Genomic DNA, 19037 nt, shown 5'->3' on the forward strand with positions numbered 1-19037 from the left:
GTGAGCCGCAGAATTTGGATGAAGGGGTTTCACCCTGGCCATACGGGAGAGTCCTAAACGTAGGCCCTGACCGGGAGACTTTACTGCAGCACCTTAGGACTTCTTCCAATCTGACCTGTGGGCACAAATACAAGTAAACAAATTAAATCACATCTTTCAAATGCTGAAACACCTGCCTAAACTGGGAGGCATTTCAACTCAATAACAAGTATCTAAGGCCAATCATTTAATGATTTCCCTCTAGTTTTACCTGGAGGATTCCACTTGGGAATTCTACCTCCAGCTGGACTTGTGGAGAGTACAGGGCTTGACATGGGGGGAGTAGCGGGGGTTTTCTTCAGGGCGGGTGCAGTGTTGGTTGTAACTGGACTTAGACTGATGGTGGGGCTTGCCAGACCTGTTGCTGGAGGGAGTTTTGTAAATGTAAATCAGGTTTCTAGACCAAGTATACTTGTGTATACAAGGAATTTGGTCTCTGCATTTATCCCATCCGTGAATTAGTGAACACACAGAGCACACAGTGAACACACAGTGAGGTAAAGCACACACTAACCCAGAGCAGTGAGCTACCTGCTACAGTAGCGGCCCTCAGGGATCAGTGAGGGGTTAGGTGCCTTGCTCAAGGGCACTTCAGCCGTTCTCACTGGTCGGGGATCAATAACAGTAGTTGGGAATGAAGTAACACTTTAGGTTAATTTAAAAGGGACACTTTGTAATATTTCTTTTTTTTGTTCCACCTTTGAGCGTTACCTGTCGTTGTGGCTGGTGTTTTAGATTTGGTAGCCTTAAGTTAGGGGTCTGCTTTTCCTTCTTTGGAGGGGGTGTTTTCTTGTTGCCCTTGCTCTGTTTACTCTTTTTCAGCCCTTTCTTGATGGTATATTCCTCATGTTCTCCTCACTGAAATCTGATTCACTCTCTGAGTCTGAATAAAATAAATAAAACAAATCACATGAGTGACTGAAAGAATATAGGTAGTCTCATTTTTTAATCATATTCTGAGGTGAAGAACAGACCGGGTGTGTTTTGGGGGAGGTAGTCCTCATCTACAGCACTATCTTTATCTTCCTTCAGGGAGGACGTCAGTGCTGTGTTGGCACAGTGCTGCCGACAGTACTGTGCCAAGGAAGCAGGCTTTCTTTGTTTGGATGATTTAGGGGATAACTGTTCGTTTGTGATCATTTAGCCCTGAGGAATATCAATAAAGGTAACAGAAATCACTTTTATCTCATCTTTTATGAACTGTGTAGGACAACAAGCACTTCCTGAATAGACTGTATGCAAACACTGTCTCTATGCACAAACAAGTGCAAGATTTTCTTCTCTCTCATTACCATGGTTATTGCTATCCACACTGCAGTTGGACAATGGTGGTGCCGAGTGTTGGGCTTGATTCTCATTAACTGTGAACAAAACAAACACAAATATATAATTATGTTTTTGACAATGGGGAAATCGGTATGTATACACAAAACACAGAGAGAGAGAAATAGAGAGAGAGAGAGAGAGAGAGAGTTATCATAATCATTAAAATCTACACATGATGAATGTGAACATTATTCTTTGTAAGTCCTCGGTAGTCTATAGATCATTTTGGTGTTGGTCTGCAGTCAGATTTAATTTCAAGTTTCTAAAAGCCCAAATCTCCACCTTCCATAATGGCACTGCTAACTCAGCACAAAACAAGATGGACACTGATAACATGAAATGATTGGACAGGTGTGAGGCTGGGAAGCCAAAGGCTTCGTACAGTAGCCTACATCACAGTTCCACTATAGCCTCATCTAATTGGTTAATCATTCTTTTTTCACGTTGCTTAGTGAAGGGTCTCAAGCTGGCTTTCCTGCTCTGAAGATGGCAGAAGTGTAACAGTTTCACTGTGTGTTCACCACATAATGTGTAGATGGCGCTGTTTCACTAACTAAACGAGGGGGGAGATTCCAGCGCAGCACAGCAGAATGAAAAGAAGTGTTAAATGATTAAGTGAATGTTTTCATTAAAATGGCAACTAGCACAGAACAGGGCCCTTAGCCTCTTGAAGAAAATGCCACTACAAGCCTTTGCTGTAATTTTCAGGGGATTAGGTCAACCTGTAGGGAGAAATGCTTCCAATATTAAGGTGCAGTTGATGAAAAAAGTCAGTGAAAGGAATCTTAGAGCATTGAATAGTGCATCCAGAGAACACTGGGGACCTTCAAGGTCATAGAAACCTGCATTTCTCAGGACCCGAAGAGGGAGTCCGATTCCATTCTTTAAAAGTCCCAGCAGAGGATACAATCTGAGGCAACTGAGAAAGTATGGCCTGCCATAGCAGCTGTTGATTCATTCAGTTCTACTCTGCAATCATCAAATCCATACTGTCTGTGTACATCCCGGCCTATAACAGTCTGGTTTGGAGTATCCCCAAAACAGGATAAGATTGTAATGAACAGTTAGGCAGATAGAATCAAGCATAATTTGTATAACTCACAAATCAGGAAGTTGGCAAAGATGAGGACTCTTCACACCACTGGCAGCTGCTACTGAACAGCATCACTACCAGACATCTGTCTTCAGGCTCCATGCCGCCACCATCATAATATAAATAAACCTTAATCAACTTGTTTGCACCACCACACTGCACTGTATGTTTATTGTTTGTCTGTCACATCGTGTGATTTTACTTACTTGTCCTGTCTGCATATTGTACACAATCTACAATATATTGTCTTTTGTATTGTATGTGAAGTATATATTTCTGAATGGCAAAAGTCACCAACTGGTTGCCGAATTCGATTTTCTTATGTGTAAACATAGGCCTACTTGCCCATTCTGGTTCTGATTAGATTAGATTCAACTTTATTGTCATTGTGCAGAGTACAAAGCCAATGAAATGCAGTTTGCGTTTAGTTGATTGGTTGTCACCGCCACCAGGATGCAGAGTTCAGTAAGGTGACATCCACAGGAAGTAGCTAATTGTAATAGAAAGCTGAGAACAGTTTAGTCTTAAACCTAGATACAAAACCGACTATAGACCCTTTCAAGAGAGTTCCATTATCAGCATCATAGTTGGCCCCACAAGACTTCCTTTTTAACATTCCATATGTTATCTTAATGCAGAGGAAGTAGATTGGGGCCCAAATAGAACGTTCAAGCATTGTTTTTGTTTACCTTGTTGAAAGGGTCTATAGTTGGAGCACCTTTTGATGCGATTCTGAAGGTGGTTCCTAAACAAAGCCACACAGCAGCTTTTGGCTGCTTCACCATGTTTATGTATTTCTGACCGCCAGATATAACCAACAGATTTTTCTTCAGTGTGAGATGAATTAGATGTGTGGGCATGAAAGCATAATGAGCCCCATTTGAAGATGAGGTCAAACTACAGTTATTCAAATACCTTTCATCAGTGAAAAGTATAATATGATGGCACCCCTGCAGAGGCATAGACACACAGACACACACACATACAGCAGGCCTAGTTAGGAGGAGGACACAGTTAAGTTACATGGCAACAATTCATGTGCTGTTTTTGCATGAGGTTTATTTTGAGAGTTAGCCGTTGGTAGGCCTATTGGGCATTTAATTGTTTGAGCACCCACCGATGGAAACATAAATCGGCGCCTATCCCGACACTCTTTCAACTACATGAAACTTAATAGTGAACCATCAAATATACCCTCCAGATTTAAGTGCTCATCACTGTGCTCATTGCTCATTTAGCAATTTAATCAAACTGCTTAAAAGTAAATTAAATCCCAAACCAAACTGAAAACCTTCTGCTTTTGGTAGCCGCTCCAAACGAAACACATCTCACAATAAAACGCATCTTAGAAAAAAACAAATCCTTAACTTGCTGTTATCTACGCTAATTTGTTATTGTTCATGAAGTTGTGTCTGGCCAGTTATTATTTTATGAGTAGCCTTTTACTTTATTTCAATAAAATTCTACAACAGAAGCCTCATAAAAAAAAAAAAGGCCTGCCTTGAATACAAGCCTGCCCCAAATAAAAGTGCTTTGAGCAGCCTAAGTAAATATAAGACCCCAGTCACAATTTAAGGATTTATGGTATGTTTGTGTTTGATTAAAACTGCACCAACAGATTTTTAAGCTTCAGTAGTAGGATTCTTCTGGTTTTCTTGACTTTAGTTTAAGTTTAGCTAGTTAACTGTACACTCTGAGGCACATGTCTATAAAGTAGCCCTCTGGAAGTACTAGTGTAACTAATAGATAGAGTAACCCAGCAACACATCTGCTGATAAAATGTGTACAATAGTGTAAATCACTTTCTGACATCTAGATAAATGTAATCTGGATGGGAAGCATGTAATGTGATTGGGTTAAGGGGTCTAACTGTGCATGGGTATGAGGGCCTGGTTAGAGGCATTCACACTCAACACCCTCAAATTCCAGAGGTAATAAAAGCTTTAGGGTGGGCACCGAGTTATCAAATAAGATGAAAAAGGCAGAGGTCATATCTAGATCATACACATCTCCCCAATCTATAGTGCAGCAGAACTGAAGAGAGTATGTCTGTAAATGCCATAAATCTAACATTCATCTTGTTTGCTATATTACTTGTACTCTGTCTAGTTTCGTAGAGTGCTGAAGCAAACTTATAACTAAGTCTAAAGGGAGAAAAGGCCACATTTTGCATTAGCTAACTTTTGTGAAGTGCTGCCTTTTCTTGCTTCTTTGTACTACATTGCTTACCTGTGTACATGCCATTAGAAGTCCTGGGCGCCTGTAGTCCACTTTGAGCATCCCTAGTCAAGTAGTGGCAGCCACCATGGAGACCAAGAATGATTAGAATTCCTTTACAGAACTGCAGTTATCAATATATCTTCAAAAAATGAGACATTTACTCAGGCACCTACAGGGCAGTGTAGATATCTGTGGGGACAGTGCAATGGTGTTTTAATGAGCCTGAATATGAATGTGGTCACTTAGCATTTGTAATGTTTTAACATCCAACAAGGAGATTGACCAGTGAGCCCCCTGAAATGAGAGCCTCACACTGCATTCAGTTTCTGGACAGCCTTTCTACTTTATTACAAAGAGAAGCAGCCTCGCATGTGGTCAGAAAATACAAGAGCGATCTGTTTGTTTTTTTTTCCTTTCATAATCATTTTTTTATTGATTTTCCTTTTCCTATGAAATGCTGCCAGTGAAAACAGCCAGAGTGAAGTGCCTCAGTCCTGCTTCGACTCCGATTCCATTCGTCTGTCCCCGGTTCCCCTCCCCATGCCCTGCCCTCCCCTCCCCTCCCTTGCCCCTGGCCCATAGCGCTCCAAGCGATCACATGGGTATGGGTGTCCTTGCTTCACAGAAGTGTCGTCGCTTCTTTGAGATGGTCTGCTGGTCAGTCGTGGTCAGAGAACGGTGTGTGTGGCTTCAGTGTGCCGCCCTTCGTCCAATGGCGGCCCACCCAGTGAATCCTGTTATATCCACATATTGCGCCTGCGTCCACCTCCTTAAAAACGAAGTACAGTCGAGGTGGTATTTTTTTCTTCTCCTATTTTGCCTTATTTTTCTTCTCCAAAATAGATGTCATATATATATATAATATATATACACATTCATACATACATATATTTATTCATGTGATGTCCAAAAAAAAGTTTAAAAAAGGAAAAAAAAGAAATGTACACATTTATTACAAAACTTGTAACAAAGACTAGACAGTGTTTGGGTTTTTGTTTCTTCATGCGTCGAAGAATGACGACAAAGCTCAGTGAATGTTGAGCCCTAGAGGTAAAAATGGAGTGTGGCCAAGACAGTCTCTAAAACAAGTCTCTGACTGTTTCCATTTTTGTTTTGTTTGTTTTTGTTGAAGCTGGGCAGCAAAATAAGAAATGTGACTAGATGAGACGAGACGAGATGGGTGAGGCACTACATGCACAGGTTCAAGGGGTGGTGTTGATCAGGGGGTGAAGGGGCAAGTCAAGAAGAAGTGTGGATGTGTGTTAAGAGGGCTGCTAGTCTTGGTAAAAGAAAGTGCGCTCACATTTAAAATGAAAAATAAAAATCACAAATATTTTTGTGTTCTTTTATTACCAAATAGTACTACAATGAACATTGCATTCTCTCCAGGCCTCCATTTTGTTTGTCCCAGGGTCATACTGTACTCGATGGAGGTTGCTTCATTTCCATTCGCTCGCTATGAACGCTTGAACACTTCAAAGAATGAAGTATAAACCTTGTTCTGTTATGGTCAGAGTGAGTGTCTCAGTCTGTCATCCTGCCTTACAGGCATAGGTGTAAACCCAAAAGGAAAAAAATAAAAGAGGAAAATGAAACTCAGACGGTCCGAAACGGGAAAGGAATAACAGAAGAAAAGGATAAAATGAACCTTTTTTGCCTCGTCTTTTTTTTTTTTTAAAAAAGAGAGAAATGAAAAGAAAAGGAGAAGAAAACAAACGAGTGTGTGTGTGTGTTTTTTTTTGGGCAGCACATAATTCTGAAAGGCAGGACCCCACAGCCAAACATGGCAAGATGGGGCTCCCAACCCGAGTCAATTTAGCTGATCCATTGAGGAACATGTGTTTGTTTGTTTGTTGTTTTTTTTTTTTTTAAAAAACAGGATGCCTGAGCCACAGCGCCATCTATCTGCCAGTTCAGTGAGTGACAAGCCAGGACAGCCATACCCCCTGCCGCCGTGACGACTGCGAGCAGGGCGGACAGCTCAGAAGGCCTGCTGAGCGGGGTTGTAGTTGAAGGTGGATGGAACATGAGGCCGCTCTTCTAGCTTGTCGTATTCCAGGTGAAACTCCTGTCAATGGGTCGGAGAGAGAAAACAAACGACAACGCTTTGGTGATTGGCGGCAGAAGTGGGATTCCCCAATTTTCTTTCAAAACATTTAACACGCTTAAACAAAGTGAGCTTTAAGGAGAGAAGCTGGGTTGAAAGGTTTTTATTAAGTAAAAATGAAAAATCTAAATGTGTTAATTAAAAAACAAATTATGCTTTACAGTTAACATTTTAATAAAACACACATAGACCATACAGTATATTACACTGTGCAATGTCTGCAGACAAATCCTTAAAAAAAAAAACACAGTTCACAGTGATTTTCATACAAATAATTTCTTATATTTTGAAGTAACGATAGATGTGCGCTTTGGTATGCGGTATGCCAGAAAGCCACGTGTTACTTACACACACATTAAGAATGAGATGGTGAGAGTTAAAAAGAGGACCGTCAATACCTTTACCTTAGCTACCTTCCTCCAGTTAAGACAGTCGAAGAAGTAGTACGTCCCCCGCTCGTAGGTGTTGGTCTTTAATGTAGGCTCCATCCCCGGCGCCCGTGTGATCCAAACTCGCTCCTCCTTATGGTACCTCCAGTCCCGGTTAAACCTGCAAACACCAAAACAAAACGTTGGCAAAGCTTTGGCATTCACCCATCATAGACTACTTCATCCTTCCTCATTCAAGTCATTATATGTGTGAGGGGGAGGGCAATGACCAGCGATCCCTAAGTATGTTTTAGAGTAGACCTAGCAGTCAGTGTGGCAATCCCCTGTGTGTCCACAAGGGGGTGCATGGCACTTAGAAATGCTAATGAGTATGCACATGGAGATTCATACACAATACAAGCCTGCTCATATTCTCACTTTTACACCAGCACATGCTATATAAAGCACATGCATACACCCCAACCCTTAACACTCAAAGAGTCAAAAATATCAGTTCCTTAAGTCTCCTAAAGTGCCAGTTCAAGCTTTGAGCTCCCTATAACAGTCCAACAGACTCTCCACATGAACAAATCAAATCATATCAAGAGTTGGAAGAGTTTCCAGAGGGCTGCTAATAGTCATCTTGCTAAAGGTTCTTGTCTGCGTTTACACACCTACTTGCATTTACCATAGAAGCAAAATAAAGTATAGTGGCCCTTCAAACACTGAATAAACAAAAATCTAGGTTGCTCTCCAAGCAGATCGGCAGTGTAGTAGAACGTTTCAGTATACGTGGCAAGTGCATTCTGGGACGGATGCCCACAATACACCTGCCAAGTACTTGTGGTGGCACGCCACTGTGTCAACCCAGGTCCCCGGTGCCAACACACTGGCACTTCCTGCCACTTCCTGACAGCCTGGAAACACTGCTGCCACTGATAAACTGCCCAGGAACCAAGGCCTGCAATGATGCTCAGGAAGAGCATTTGAAATCTAAATAGTGCAGTTAGTTTTCAATGTCAAAAGCAACAATATTTTTGTTGTCTACACCCCTTGGCATTTCATGTCAACATTGTTTGATATTGTGTTAAGTCTACTTCGACTAAAGTTTTGATGCTTTACACAATCTTCCTTAAAAAACATAGGGATTGATTTTTATCGGTCCATATCCTGTCTTTTCGGTTTGTAAATAAATTAGTGGTGGAAATGTTTTCAAACTCTACTGTGAGTAAGTCATGTTTATATACGTACAGCTCTACTGCTGCTAGTAGTTGTAGGAGGTCGCCTCCGTTCATGTAGTACAGGTAGAACAGCAGATCTTCTCCGTACCGCGACAGCTTTATTGCAGCCAGCTGTGGAGGAAACAGCCACACGTCAGCAAACTCCTCGTTCTCTCTCACACACACACACACACACACACAAACACACACATACGTACACAGCGCCAAGCACACCCGTATAGGTTTACTCCAAAAATGCACGTGGCGGCGGCAGCAACAGTTCTCTTTTCTCTCTCTCTTCTGAGCTAACATTGGTGCCTTTTCAACACAAACATGCTAATACAAAAGGTGGCACTCAACTTCCATCTAGAGGTGGGGGAAGAGGGGCCGAGTAACAGCTTACTGCTATCCACCCGTTTGAAAAGTGCTTGTTTGGTGTAGCTAGTGCACACAAACAGGGCACAAAAACCATAGGCAGAGTGAGAACAACAACAACGTGTTAGCTGGTCAAACGGGCATGTGCTGGCGCATTCACCTCCTGGTACAGATATGCAAAGTGAGGAGGGAGCTTGTGGGTGGTTTTGGCGACGCCATTTTGGCACTAACGTTCACACCGCCAACAGGTGCACCTGACAGACAGTCTACCTGGGGACAGGTGTTTTGGAAAGGGGTGAAGTAGCACCTACCTTGTCCCTTATGTGAATGTTGGTTAAGTATTCAGACGGAACATGGAAGTCTGGAAATATACAGAATATAAACAGGAACTGGTTAATGTCTATTCTAGAACATTCTAATTCAGACATGGCAGAGTGGGGCAGAGGCTTACCGATGTCCTGAGGCCGACAAGGTGCAGATGCCCAAGGAGAGGCAAATTTGGGGTAGAGATTTCTGTTGGTAGATTAAAACAGAGGGAAAAATGATTAACTAGAATTGTGTTGGACCCTAAACAGGCAACATTTTTTAACTGAAAACTGACTGACCACCTCTATTGTCCTTTTTTCTGTGTACTTTGTTAGATTATATACACGTTTACATTTATCTGGGCTGGGGAAAATGGACACATGGATCACACAAAATTATCTCACACTTTTGACCCTTTGATAAATGCCCTGGGAGACTAGTGTAAGACGAATAGTTGTGCATGTAAAATACACACATTACTGTGTTCGCATGGGGAGAGGAAGAGACGATAAAAAGGGAGATAAGACATGAAACCTTTGATGCGAGAGAGAGTTTTAAAGGTTCTGGTAGTGAGCATCAAGTGGCATTTGGGTGCACTGTAGCATGACCGAAGCTTTGCTGTGGGTATTTGAGGTGGCAGTTACAATCCCACAAACGGGTGTGAGTACGAACAAATATCAACAATACAGCTGCTCTGAAAAAGCTCAAACCCAGGCCGAGAACAGTGTTCTTATTTATTCATACATACATACACACACACACACACACGCAATCTCAGAAGAACAGAGGAGTCTGAACGGCCTACTACTAACACACACATACACACACACACACACACATACACACACACACCACAGCAAATGCAACATGTTCAACTGAACATACAGGCTGTGAGTTGTCTGTGGGTTTCAATTTCTGTTTTAAAGAAGGAATGTCTATTCCAAGGAAGACTACATATACTGGGCCCCAGCTGTGGCGCAACTGGCTGGGGCACCTGCACTGTATGCCGGCGAACCGGGTTCGATTCCCGCCCCGTGGTCCTTTCCGGATCCCACCCCGACTTTTTCTCCCACTCGCTTCCTGTCATTCTCTACTGTCCTGTCACATTAAAGGCATAAAAAGCCCAAAAATATACTTAAAAAAAAAAACAAATATACTGGTATTTTGTCTTCCTCTCTCACACAATCCCTCTGATGACTTAAAAAAGAATTTTGAATTTTTTTGCATAGATCTGTTTCTTGAGGTCACCAAATGCTGTCAGTAAGGACAAAAAACAAAACAAACAGTAGCCAGACAGCTTTGTCGCTGCCTGGCAGCTCTAGCTGTTGGCTGCAGCAACTCAAGCTAGGTAGAACAGATTTTTTTTTTCAAAACAATCGACAGAATTCTCCTTTAACTTTGTGAAATGACTACCAAGCACAGCTTCCCATTCTTTATATTACTCCTAACCAAAGAGCTGATCAGTGTGTCAAGATAACAAAGAAGAGAGACCCGAGAGAAAGAAGAAGATAGATGAAGGGAAATGGACCTCTTAAATTCGCCTACAAAAAGGATCCAAAGCTGCCATGCTATGTAAGGAGATCCTTCAAAGGTCTATTGGAACAGCCGAGGAGAAGGACAAGATGAGAATCCATTGGGGTGGAGCGGGGAGCCTACTCACTCTGGCGAGTTCAGGTTGAGGCCTAGTGTTGTCAGGTCGCTGCCTAGCGCCAAGTGCACCATGCCCGGGTCTGTCTCAGCTGCCCGGATGAACGTTAACAGGCCGATCATGCCAAACTGGTCTGTCACCATGCCTGGGGGAATGTTCGTCACCCGACCTGCAACAGAGCAAAGAGGGAAGAAAACTGTTAGTTGTTACCAAGCAAGTTCCAAGAATGGGAATTCCAATTCCAGGGAATTATGGTGTGACTGCTAGGCAGCTTCTAAACTAGGTCAACCAATTTTTTTGCCAATTTTTAATAATCAGCGTTGGCCGACACCTGAGCATATTAAGACGATTAACAGGCGGGCACATTTGCGGGCAGGTCAGTGTTGCTGCTGTAGAACACGTGCGACATTGCCCTTTGAGTCAATCAAATAGTCAGAGTTCCAAACTTCTTCTGGGTGGTGGTAGTGTAGTGGTTAAGGAGCTGGGCTGGCATGCAGTAGCCCAAAAGTTGTGGATTCAATTCCCAGCTTTCATCGTTGTGCCCTTGAACAAGACACTTAACCCCAAGTTGCTCCGGGGACAATGTAATTCCTTGTAATATAGTTGACATACACTGCCCTTCAAATGTTTGGGGTCACTTTGAAATTTCCATTCCAGTTGATTATAGCTGACTGCTTCTTCACTATATGGTTCTTGCATAGTTTGGAGATGTCCTTTGGATCACTGTCCTCTTTTGGAGGGAATTGGCTCAAATCAAGCACTGTGGCATGGCATTGCAAACTGTAGTGAAAGCTTTCCTTCATTGAGATTCCTTTTCCTGTACACATTTCCCCACTTTGCCACCACCAAAGTGGTCTGCATCTCAAAAATGTTCCTCTTTGTGATCTGCCTTAGATTAGGCAGTAAGTCATTTTTTTTTCAGTCCTCCTTTATCGACTGTCTGTGTTCTTTTGCCTATTTCAATCTTTTCATGTTATTTTCTTTACAACTCTGCCTAGAACCTTGATAAAGGCTGTTTGCCGAAACGTCGGTCTTGAATAAATCATATAGAGATCAGAGTGTGCGGCTACTCTGTCCTTATTCTGACAGCCTCCTGGCCAGCTCCTCTACTTGGGTGTGCACTACTTGGTGGGGTGTGCCCCACTACTTGGGTTGATGAGGCCAATCACATCGTGTATAAAGTCGGTAGGTGGGCTTAACATAATGATTGATGGCATAGTTGCAACGGTTCGGCGTGAATTCCCTGCTACTTGAAAACAAAAAGATGGATGTTGCTGTTGGCGAACAGCGTGACACAAGTTAAGCTTTTTTTAAGTTGCCTAAAGTTTCAACTACAAGTAGCCAACTAGCTCCACTGGTGGGAAAACGCATGGGACTCATGAGTTGTAGCGCCATCCTATTGCGTGCAGAGGGTATTTGAAAGACAACCGATTATCCCGCCCCTCTGACTGAGCACTGCGAACGGTGAGTCTCCAGACCCTACATCTTGATGTGGGTCTGGCTCGTCAGGCTACCCCATAATAGCTGATGCTCCAGATACTCAACTCATCTAAAGGCGGCCAGTGGTACTGCTTCTCTAGTCAGGGCAGCTTATTGTAATGATCAGTTGACCATTTCAAATTATAGTCAGATTAGCAAACACAATGTGCCATTGAAACACAGGACAGTTGGCAGCTGATAATGGACCTCTCTGTACACTCCCTCAGTGTTGATATTGCATAAAAATGATCAATTTCCTGGTAAAATAGTAATTTACAACATTAACATTGTTTAAATTGTATTTCTAATTGATTTGGTGTACAATGGCCAAAAATGTTGCTTCAAACACAAGGAAAGTGACCCCAAAGCTTTGAACGGTAGTGTGTGTAAGTCACTATGGACAACAGTGTCTGCTAAATGAATAAATGTAAACTTCTGGACGGTTACCAGCTGTCTGTTAAAAGGAGGCATATGATTGGCTGGGAGATGTAGGAAAGGTTAGGCATGGTGTGCTGTGATTGGAAGAGGAGAGGCTCACCATCAGGTAACACCTGGATCCCTTTCTTCTGCTGGTTGTTGTTCTGTGCTGTTGAGCTCTTGTCCCCGGGGAACTTAGGACCGTCTGTGCTGGATACGCTCTTGCCCGATGAGTTCAGGTTCTGAGGAGGAAGCAGAGGCATACTTAGCAAGACCCAGGGCAACTTTAAGTCACTGAACATTTAGATATTAAACCTTTAGACAGCTAGACGTGGAATGAAGCAAGGTGTAGTCTATCCACGGGGACAAACCCTTTTTGCTGGCCTCTGCCTCCGCTTTTAACATAAAAAACGGTCAATGTTCACTACAAAAGTGTGTTATCAGTGAGTTATTTTCACACCAATACAACCTTGAGTTCCTACTTTTGTTGAAGTATACAACAAAAGAAGGTCTCTCTTTGTCTCTGTTGTTGCAGACAATAGAATGTATTTATCTATAGAGTGGCTTTTTCTATACTGCAAGAGTGCTCAATTATTTTGCTGAATGACTCTTTTTGCACAGCACTAACAAGCAGACCTTGCATGTGTCCGTAATGGCATGGCCTTCAGAGAGCTGACGGATCTCCCTATTTGAGTACTCCTTGTCCCCGCTCCTTTAGGGACAGAACCACTCAAAAAAAAAAAAAAAAACAGACACTGCTGTGAATTAAGTCTGAGGTGTTGTGATTCAGCTGTGGCTAAGCCAACTCTATCATTTGTCTCTTGGTAACTCTGCACCTGAGCACCGTCTCTATGTCCAAGCAGAGCAAGCAAAGCCCAGGAGAGACTAAAGGAGTCAATGTGTGAGAGTCTGTCTGTGTGTGTGTGTGTGTGTGTGTGTGTGTGTGTGTGTGTGTGTGTCTAGCCTCCAAGCTGTTAATTAGCATGGAGAGGAGTTGGGAGTGTCGTCATTGATTTTTCCTCCCAAGTGCGGGGATGAAAGAACAGACAGAGAGGAGAGAAGGAAGAGAGAGGAGAGGAGAGGAAGAGAGAGGGAGAGGAGAGAAGGAAGAAAGAAAGAAAGGGGGAGAGGAGAGGAAAGGAGAGGGAGAGCAATAGGGACAAAGTGTATGCAGTGATCTCAAGTCTGGAAGCGAGACAGACTAGGCCAAAACACAGCTTATAGTGCTTCAAGAACTGACCACAAAAACAGCACAAAAAACAGCAGGAAACCTGCCATCCGAGGGATGCTTGGTGTTCCCCTTGTGATTCTCTCTCTCTCTCTCAAGTAAAAAGTTAGTCTTGTTGTGGGAAGATATAGAAGCAAAGGAATTCATAATCAATATGCCTTCTCACTTTGAAGTGGAATGGCAGACTATTTATATACATTATGCATGTTCTCTCCCTGCATTTCTTTCTTTCTATATATATATATAAATAAAAATCCCACACTGTGCTTAGCCTCTGCAGTATAAACACTAGTTTTAACACCTGTGAACAATATAGGATTTTTCATCTTGGGTCTGTTTGCCCTTGTGTAATGCTGTGTCTTTTGGGGGATTACTTAAGACCTTGGGTTTGTTTCCACCATTCCACACAGAGACTGATTTCTTATTGTGAGCAAGACAATGACTCTGGTGTGTGTGTGTGTGTGTGTGTGTGTGTGTGTGTGTGTGTGTGTGTGTGTGTGTGTACCGATTTGCTGTCGTCATTATTCGACGTTGGGTCCTTGTAGTTGGGCCCAGGCAGTGCAGGGAAGTCCTCGTTGTGGATGGAGAAGTCTTGAGACTGTTCGTTCGATGGCTTTGTGACCATTCCAACTGAAGGGTGAACAGAGAAGATGGACAACATATAAAGTCTGAACCATTGCATCAACCAGGGTATGGATGGATGGATGTGTGTGTGTGTATGTGTGTGTATGAGTGTGTGTGTGTACCGTAAGGGGCTCTCCCAGCCAGTGGGTTAAGCAGTGGAGTTGGATTGGCGTTTCCTTCCCTCCGACTCCGGTCCGCTAACGCAGGGAAGTCCGAAAGGTCCAGCCCCGTGACATTCTCACTCCCGTCTGGACGCCAGACACACACAAACAGAATCAGAATGACTCATTATATGGAAGACTGGAATCTCAACCATTTTAGCAGTAATACACAAGTACTTTATAATCTATCATATTTGGAGTACTGTGAAGTCTGCTATTGTGGTAGTTGCTATTGCTTTTACAATGTGCCTTCTTTTCTTTTAAATAAATCTGTCTAAACACACACCCCCTTTCCAACACATTACATTTCCAACTTCTTGGAGCACAGATTTCACACGCATCTAAAAAGTGTCATTTACCCGTTCCGTTGAAGATGTTGCTCGATAACGAGCTGTTCATTCCGAACGCTGGATTCCTGTTCATCCCAAACCCCGACATACTGCAGAGGAAAACAAAAACAGGTATGTGTCAGCATTCTAAATGGCAGTCAGAAGGACAAACTGCTGATGCATATGTACAACATAAAGGTGATGGCACACATAAATACAACACCTTTTCCACATAAATACATCACTTTCATTTCAACCAGAGGTTTCCAACTGACTGAGTGACAGGGACCTCCACCATTCTGACCAAGGGAGAAATCTGGAGGTCCACTGCTGAATATAAAAAAAAAACTAAATAGTGATTCCCACGGCGACATATAATACATGGTCAGTGACCTGCAGCAATGCTCTTCATTAACCGCCAGTGGGCCATGGACTGGTGCAGGTAGTTTTGATTTGTGTGGGTAAAAGTGAGTACACCCCTGTGTAACATCACGAAACGATTCAAAACTACATCACCCTACTTTATAAACAGTAGGGTGCTTTTCACGTTTGTTGGGCACAATGGAAGCAGATGTGCACACACACGCTTCAGGAGCACACACACTTTATCCTGAACAGGCCAGCCATTAGCTCAGAAATTGGCACAGAATCCTGCTGCTCAGGGTTACTTTAAATCACTGATTAAGTTAATAACCAGCATTTAATTAATTTCCTGTATTCACCCTAACTCTTTCTCTCTGGACTGTTCAAGTTGGCTAAAGAATGAATACAAGACAGAAAGAGAGCAGTCCTCTTTGTCCAAGAAAATAGTTAAAAGCTGACAGAGTTGTAAAGAAGGGTGCTGTGCTCCCACTGTGTGGAAAGCAATGCCATAAGGATAAAGTATTAGGCTGGTTCAAAGCCATCCCAGGGGACTCTTTCAAACATAAAAAGAAAACCTAAAGAGATAATCTAGGTCTCTCCACTGCTCTCCGTCTCTTCATTCATCAATACGGGAAAGATAGAGAGATAAACAGAAACAGAAGAAACAAGTGAAGGAGTGAGGGAAGAAAACAGAGAGAATGTGTAGAGGGAGATAGAAGAGAGAAAGCCAGAGATACACAGAGAGACAAAGAGGGTAGAGAAGCAATCAGCATTCTCCAACACCACAGACATAACCATACAGCAGATCATACACACACACCTAAAACCTATGGCTCCAAATGCTCTCAGAAGTCGGGCTTCTGGCTTTTTTTCTCTCCCACACACACACCCCCCCCCCCCACCCCCGTACTAGGGTCCAGGTAATGCATCAAAGAGCAGTGCTGAGATTCATGGTAATGGGCTGTGCTGGAGTCCCATCCCTGCGTGTGGACCAGTCGTTAAGGCCAGATAAGGCCGCTTAGCAGCGCTGGTAAAGCCTCAGCTAAAATACAGAAAGGGCTGCTCAGATAAGGATGGGCTTTGGAACCACGCTCTCCCACTCACACACACACACGGAAGATAAGACCCTATGAGCTTACCGATATTTAACGAAGGAAGATAGAGTGTGTGGGTGAGACAGTGTGTGTGTGTGGGTGAGACAGTGTGTGAGTGTGTGTGTGTGTCTGGAAATGAACAGTATCTGTGTCTGTTCTAATAGACTCATCCCTCAAGCTCCCTACAGACCCAAGACAATTCAGCGACTGACTGAGACCTCATTAAAAGACTGTTACATCTCTTGCCCTTACTGAGAAAAAAAAAAAAAAAAAAACAAACACACAAGCTCTTCCTTATTCTGCTTCTCTGCATTTCCAGACACCAATCTGCAGTGAGTCAGTCAGCATCCTCCCCAAAGAGCAACAGTCTCCGACCCCGTACACTTCACATCAATAGGGGAGGCTGGGATTAGCAACGCCTGAGGCAGAGTCTCTCTCTCTTCCACTGTGGCCGGCCTGAGACAGTACGGTTTCACAGTGAGAGTAACCTACAAGCCTTACCTTTGAATGAGAGCAGGTATGGTTACACAGCATTGCTGCACCTAGCCAAACTGAGCCACCGTCTAGATAAGACTCTCAAATTTTTGATGTCGTCATAGAATATTTGAATATATTTATATTTGCCCTCCAGTTCACAAACAAGTGATAGTCAGATAGTGAAAAAAAAATCATGCATACTTTCAATCTAATGAACGAAGCACTGTCTGCCCGTGGCTGGCACGATGCCACCCAAGCGCCTGGCACACGTACCTGTTGATGGTGAGTGGCTGGCGCGCCTGCTGCTGCTTGGGCATGCAGATGATGCTGGGCGAGCTGCGGTTGGGGCTGCCCAGTCCCGAGCTGCCCATGCTGTTGCTGCGGCCGCTCATGCCACCCATTCCCTGGCCCACCTGCGCATGGTTCATCATGTTCCGGGTGTTCATCGGAAGGATCCCCCTGCAGGACGAGCACGACACACACACACACACAGATACATGATGTCACACACATATATGCACATATGCCCATACATATTTCTACAGACACACACAGGCACACATTTTATCCACTTGGAGTGATGGAGTGTGAACCAAGACCAAATAGCTACATTAACAATCCCCTCAATCCCAAGTCATTACTGGCAACTAGCACTAGGCTATGTGTGACTGAGTGCCGTTGCATGTGGAGACTGGAGGAAGATGAAGGAGCAGCACAGAGGAAGACAAAAAAGGGTGAGAGAGAGAGAGAGAAGAAAAGAGCACAGCAGAGCATTAGAGACAGAAAGAGGGGAGAACCATGAGAGGTGTAAACAGAAGAGTGAGATGAAAGAGTGAGGTGTGGAGAGGAAGACACAGAATACCAGTACAGACGAAGAGCAAGAGAAACGATAAAACCAGAAGTGAGCAAAAGAGCATCGAGGATAGGATGGGAGCGGAAAAAAGAGGAGGGGGAGGAGAAGAGAGGAGGGGGAGGAGAAGAGAGGGAGGGAAGGGAGGGAGGGGGGAGGGAGAAGAGAGGAGGGGGAGGGAGAGAGAGGAGGGGGGGAGAAGAGAGAGGGAGGGGGAGGAGAAAGAGGAGGGGGAGGAGAAGAGAGGAGGGGGAGGGGAAGAGGAGAGGGAGGGAAAAAAGGTAGGGAGAAGAAAGGAAGAGGGAGGAGAGGAGAGGAGAGGGAAAAGAAGGGAGGAGAGGAGAGAGAAAAGAAAGGAAGGGAGGAGAGAAGAGATGGTAAGAAAGGAGTGGCGGCAGAGAGAGTAGGAGGGAGGAGAGGAAGGAAATGAAAGACGAGACAAGAAGAGGGGAGGGGAGGGGAGGGGAGTGATGAGGGGGGACTCGGACCTGCTTGGCGAGGGTGGGGTGTGCAAGGAGAGCGTGGGCACGCCGGTGGTTGGTGTGACGTGGCTGGGGAGCTGGCTGCCCTGCGTCAAGCTCCTGTTCAGCTGAGGGTTGGTGTTGCTCATGCCCCTCATCGGGAACCCTAGTGCACCTGCAGCGGAAGCACAGGAGAGAGGAGAGAGGAGACGTCACCTCAAAGACACAGTAATTTATACAGCAGCACAATTCATGCACACTGGGCATTCTCAAGTGCTTTACAAATGTGCAGATAAAAAGAACATAGAACAAAATAAAATAACGAGATAATAATAAAAAAAACAAGCATGATACCTCAAAGCAAATTAAAGAGCTTAGAACAAATAAAACATAAAAAGTAGTGAGCAAAGACAAATCTAATTAAATAAGTGTTTACTTATTTAATTAGATTTGTCTTTGCACACTTCCATTTGATCTTTTTATTTAGTGTTTGAGTCTGTTTAATTTCTTATTAGTAATTCTAATACTAATATTACTCAAGCATACTAAATTTCTAATACAGCTATTTCAATGTCACACCATCCATTGAAATAAAGCACTTTCAAACAAATGTTGCTGGGCTTAGCTATACAGTCCACCCCCACACTGATCATGTGCAGGCTCAATGATTAACACATACAGTTTGGCAACAAGCTGTAATTGTTACTTAGCATGTGCATCGTAATACAGCGAGTGTGTTATATAACTCACTATTCCGTATGTGGACTAACGAGGCAAACATGGAGCACTGCAATAATGTTTAGGAGGTCGCAATAACACCAACCGTATGAATACACTGTGACATGATGGTAT

At 43.5% G+C, this 19037-nt stretch overlaps 1 protein-coding gene across 7 annotated transcripts in view; it reads right to left on the bottom strand.

The window, feature by feature from the left end:
• Positions 1 to 6009: 6009 nt before the first annotated feature.
• Positions 6010 to 19037, bottom strand: part of LOC125310559 (CCR4-NOT transcription complex subunit 2-like) — a 39039-nt gene continuing 26011 nt past the window's right edge. For 4 of the 7 annotated variants that reach the window (XM_048268086.1, XM_048268087.1, XM_048268085.1 and 1 more), the window contains exons 4-15: positions 18213 to 18360; positions 17148 to 17333; positions 14971 to 15050; positions 14573 to 14698; positions 14332 to 14456; positions 12720 to 12840; positions 10715 to 10871; positions 9200 to 9261; positions 9060 to 9109; positions 8405 to 8505; positions 7184 to 7334; positions 6010 to 6746 (exon numbers count right to left, since the gene is read on the bottom strand). In XM_048268086.1, the coding sequence (XP_048124043.1) occupies positions 6660 to 6746; positions 7184 to 7334; positions 8405 to 8505; positions 9060 to 9109; positions 9200 to 9261; positions 10715 to 10871; positions 12720 to 12840; positions 14332 to 14456; positions 14573 to 14698; positions 14971 to 15050; positions 17148 to 17333; positions 18213 to 18360 (1394 nt within the window). In that variant the 3' untranslated portion in view covers positions 6010 to 6659. Of the gene's footprint in view, positions 6747 to 7183; positions 7335 to 8404; positions 8815 to 9059; positions 9110 to 9199; positions 9262 to 10714; positions 10872 to 12719; positions 12841 to 14331; positions 14457 to 14572; positions 14699 to 14970; positions 15051 to 17147; positions 17334 to 18212; positions 18361 to 19037 lie in introns of those variants that run through there. The other 3 variants (XM_048268084.1, XR_007196321.1, XM_048268088.1) reach the window with 3 other exon arrangements.

This window comes from Alosa alosa, chromosome 17 (assembly GCF_017589495.1).
Source record: "Alosa alosa isolate M-15738 ecotype Scorff River chromosome 17, AALO_Geno_1.1, whole genome shotgun sequence".
NCBI lineage: Eukaryota > Metazoa > Chordata > Actinopteri > Clupeiformes > Clupeidae > Alosa > Alosa alosa.